Here is a 4,362-nt window from a genome sequence, read left to right on the forward strand (position 1 = left end):
GTATTGGGAGTTCCTGCCAACCACATTAGTTCTCTTTTGTTTGTGGTTTACTTTACAAAGTAGATCAAAGCACATTTCCAGTCCAATTGTTGAGGTTCACTTTTTGGTCTCATTCCAGATGACACAGCTCTAGCTAGGAAGCATTTACTGGACAACATGAGAATTCAAACCTAGCTAGAATCCAGAGATACTAAACAAAATGCTACAGTGCAGGAAAATGTTTCATTTTTTGCTTTTAAAGTTTTTGAAGTTTTGTAGTCCAAAATACTCAATAAATAATTGTAATTTAGAATTTGGGTAAAATGCAGAAATGGAGAAGATTGCTGCAGTCACATTCTTTAGTAACTTTTAATACTAAATATTATTAAAAATTGACCACATTTTACCGAATTCAAACAACAGTCAAGGATTGTCTGATTCATACTACATGTTGATATTGATGTAAGTTCAAATTCTGTTAGGAAGTTAACACTGAAAGACTGAGTTCATTTGAGCTTTATTCTGAAAGATGATTTTCTTGCTGCAGTATAAATCTGCTAATAACAAATGAGCAAAGTGGATGGTAGTTGGTAACTTTTTTGACGTCTGTGGCTTTAAGATCATAGTTCAAAAGGATTAAGCAAATGTGACAACAAAGGCAACACAAATATAACCTTTATTCTCTTTCAAAAACCCAGAGAAGAGAGCCTGGAACCATATTCATTGATTTAATCAGAATACCTTTAATTTTGTAGACTCCTAAAATTTTATAGCAATGAATATTGTAAAAATGTTAGCAATATACATGGTTCTTCTCAACTAAGTACTAAAAAAAGTGGTAAATTATAAAGAAGCAGTCGCTTGATCAAAAATTCATGATAAATAAAAATTACTCTATATACATATAATCACATATCCACAGCCTAAAATACACTACACAATCTGACAGTAAAATTGTGTCATATTCAGGAGTTGGGAAGCCAACATACTTGGATTATAAAACATTTTCTGGCTTATGTAAATACTGGGACAGAATCTCTTAAGTCACAACTGTTCCAGAAGATCCAACAGATGTCAGCGAACATGCATGCTGTCTAGGTCTATTATTTTTCAAAGAACCAGAAGAATAAAATAATATAAATTATTCAGTACAATTCAATATTTCTGTGACTACTCAATAAAAAAAAAACAAACTTCAAAGTATTGCCTTGCTTTATAGGCATGAGCAAAAATTGTAGTAACTGGAAAGTAGCGGTAATAGAGAACACGCACTAAGAAGTCTGACAGAAGACCAAATAACTGTTTGCTTTCAGCAAATAAACTTGTGCAGATGATCTCACTTTTTAAAGTTCTTTTGCCATAAAAGGGTTTTTTAAAATTCTATTTTCTTACAGTAACTTTATATATCAATATATTAGAATGATTTTAGAGTAGTCAAAGTTTAACATTATCTCAATGGTTCAAATAATTTTTAGAGTCTAATTTACATAAGACTAATTTCTTAGCATGCACTTCAACATATTATTACAAACAAACATAGTTCATTTGAGAACATTAATTTTTTTTTTGACACAAGGGAAAAGGTATGAGAAACATAAGCACAAAAAAATCACTAAGCATAAAAAATCATTTAGATGACAAGACTGAGTCACAATATGACTTTAGGAAAAACATTTTCCCTCTAAGGTCCCCTCCAGCTATCTGATTTTAAGGTTAAAACCTTCCCACTGAACTGTACAAACTGACCTGACATTTTCAAGTTTCTACACAGTACCTGGTCAAAAAAAAAAAAAAAAAAATCAAATTTCTTGCACTAAAATAGCAAATGAATTGTTACAAACCCGGCTCTGCAAATCTGTATGCCAACTTGCTGTTTTCACTTACTCTGCACCTTACAGAGAGCTTCCTATGTTCCAGGAGGAGTGAAACCAAACTTGGAACATTATGCTTGTCACTGCCCCTGGGAAAAGACGACCACCTGAAAAACTGGACCAGCAGTGATGGAGTCACACTTAGCCTCAGACATATGAGGGAATAGGGAAACAGCATCCTACTTGCTCCCTGGTTCAGGGCACTGATTCCCAAACTTGAGGGAATACAGGAGGAATCTCCAGATGGGTTTGTTAAAACTGCAGCTTCGAGGGTCTCACCAAAGCCTTATTATAGTGTCAGAATTTCTGGGGATGGGGCCTTCTAATCTATCTACATTTTAAAAGAGTATGTTCTCCTCCACTCCTCCATGCCTCTGCGGGTTATTTGTGGGCTTCACTCTCTACACTTACCCCTACCCCCAAGAAAAGAAAACCACTGTACCACAGTGGTTAAAGCTCTAGCTTCAGAGTCAGAATCAGAACCAGGAGCCAATGAGTAGCTGTTAGATCTCGAACGAGTTCTTTAACATCTACAGGTCTGTGTCTTCATCAGATGGGGGTTGAATAGGAGTGTCTAAGCAAGCGTCCGTTCCTCGCTCAAAGAACCTAACGTGTCCACTCGTGAAAGAGATGGGGGAAATTTGTAGGAATGTCTCGCTCTAGCAGTTCAAACACCCTAAAAGAGCCTGGAAGCCCCTGATCGGGTGTTCATTTCTCTCTCTCTGGTCCCCTCATCCATAAAAGGAGGCAAAGTGAGGTGAAGTTGGAATTGGATGACAGTCGAGAGGGAGAAGCCTAAAGAAGTTTGCAAGAGTTTTGGCAAGGAGCAGAAAGGGTACTTTGAAAGCAGGAGTCACTCGTCGTCGTCCTCGTCGTCGTTCTGGTCCTGGTAGCGAATGTAGACGGCCAGCATGACAAAGCCCACGAGGATGCAGAGGGAGCCGACCAGCAGGTAGGCGATGCCCAGGAACGGATTCTTGCCGCCCATCCACGAGATGCTGCTAAAGATGAGGCGTTTGTGGCCGCTGAAGGCGCGCACCGGGTAGTTGTAGGTGATGTTGACGCGGTAGGCACCCCGCGGCAGCCCGGCCGAGTAGTTGCCCTGGCGGATGCGCGCGTACAGCTTGCGGAACGTGGGCAGCGCAGCCGTGCGCATCCACACCACGAAGTCCTGGTTGATGAAGCCGGTGTTGTTGGGGTCGGGGCTCAGCTCGTAGACCGGCCGGTGCCAGTTGGGCGGGGGCGCGGTGCCCTGGAAGGCCAGCGCCAGGCTGCCGTTCACCAGTGGCGGGTTGCGGAACTTGACGTGGTAGTCGGTCCACCAGGCGATGCCGGTGCGGTCGAGCGGCACCTCGACGTAGGGCCCGTTGGGCTGGCGCTGGTGCCACAGCGAGAAGGAGTCGTTGAAGAGGCTGTTGGCGATGGCGCCGCAGGGCGCGATGGGCAGGCCGGCCGCGCTGTACTGGTAGGGGGCGCACTCGTTGACCGGGTGGCGCAGCGAGCTCGGCAGCCCGCTCAGCTGCGAGTCGTCGCGGGACACGCCGTAGCGCCGGTAGTTCTGGTAGAAGTTGGTCAGCTCGTAGTAGAGGTACACGGGGCCCTGGAAGAGCTCGGGCAGCGAGAAGTACCAGGCGCACGAGCAGGGGGGCGGCGGCGCGCGGCCCTGGCCGGCCGTGGCGCACACCGAACAGTTGCCGGTGCCCGAGTCGCCGGTGTAGTCGTACGCGAGTTCCTTGATGCCGTTGGAGGAGTAGTAGAGGCCCAGGCCCAGGCCGATGAAGGCCAGGCCGGCGCAGAAGAAGAGCGGCAGCGCGATGCTGGCCGACAGCAGCGGGTGCCAGGCGGGGAGGCGCTGCTGCGTGAACGCGGTGTTGTCCGGCTGGTGCGCGCCCCGGGCGGTGGCGCTCCAGGTCATGGCGCCGCGCGGACCCACGAAGGGGCGCTCGGCTGCGGCGGCCCGGGGGGGTGCCTCGCCCTCCGGGGCAGGTTTCCGCCGGCTCAGGTGAGTTCTGGCCCCGGCCCGGCCTCAGGCCCCCGCACAGGTGAGTCTTAGTACCAGGTTCTTCTGGTGGTGACTGGATCCCCTCGGTTCCGCCTCGGCCCAGGTGCTCGACCGGCTCCGCCCCTGCGGGGAATCGCGAGCCGCGCCCCGCCTCTTCTGGGGTTGAGTAGGGCGGGCGTTCCCTTCCCTCACCTGGCGGGCCGGGTTCACTTGTCCTCTCCATCCGGGTGGGTCCGGGCGCCAGCTCCTCCTCCGCGAGGTGAGTGGCGGCCCCAGGCTGCTTCTGAGTGGCTCCTACCTTGCTCAGGTACTTCTTCCCTTCCGCTTTCTATGTGACCGGAGTGCCTGGGTCAGTCTTGCCCGAAATCACAGAAGCTGCAGCTTCTAGCACAAAGTTCCACTGAGGGATTGCATCGTGCGTCCTGGAGCCTTGAAGATTACAGGTAATAATCCTTTTATCTAAAAGGCGGGAAAAGTGTCTCTAGAGCCTCTTGTCTTTGTAGGTTAATT

General features: G+C 47.8%; 1 protein-coding gene across 1 annotated transcript; it reads right to left on the bottom strand.

Annotated features, from left to right (window-relative positions):
* Positions 1-504: 504 nt before the first annotated feature.
* TMEM30B (transmembrane protein 30B) lies at positions 505-3,908 on the bottom strand. Its single transcript, XM_065941189.1, has one exon. The coding sequence runs from the start codon at positions 3,763-3,765 to the stop codon at positions 2,704-2,706; it is 1,062 nt and encodes a 353-aa protein (XP_065797261.1). The 5' UTR covers positions 3,766-3,908; the 3' UTR covers positions 505-2,703.
* Positions 3,909-4,362: the final 454 nt, after the last annotated feature.

This window comes from Muntiacus reevesi, chromosome 7 (genome assembly GCF_963930625.1).
Source record: "Muntiacus reevesi chromosome 7, mMunRee1.1, whole genome shotgun sequence".
NCBI lineage: Eukaryota > Metazoa > Chordata > Mammalia > Artiodactyla > Cervidae > Muntiacus > Muntiacus reevesi.

Excerpts from the sequence above, each read along its gene's own strand:
- TMEM30B (XM_065941189.1), bottom strand. The coding sequence starts at position 3,765 with ATGACCTGGAGCGCCACCGCCCGGGGCGCGCACCAGCCGGACAACACC.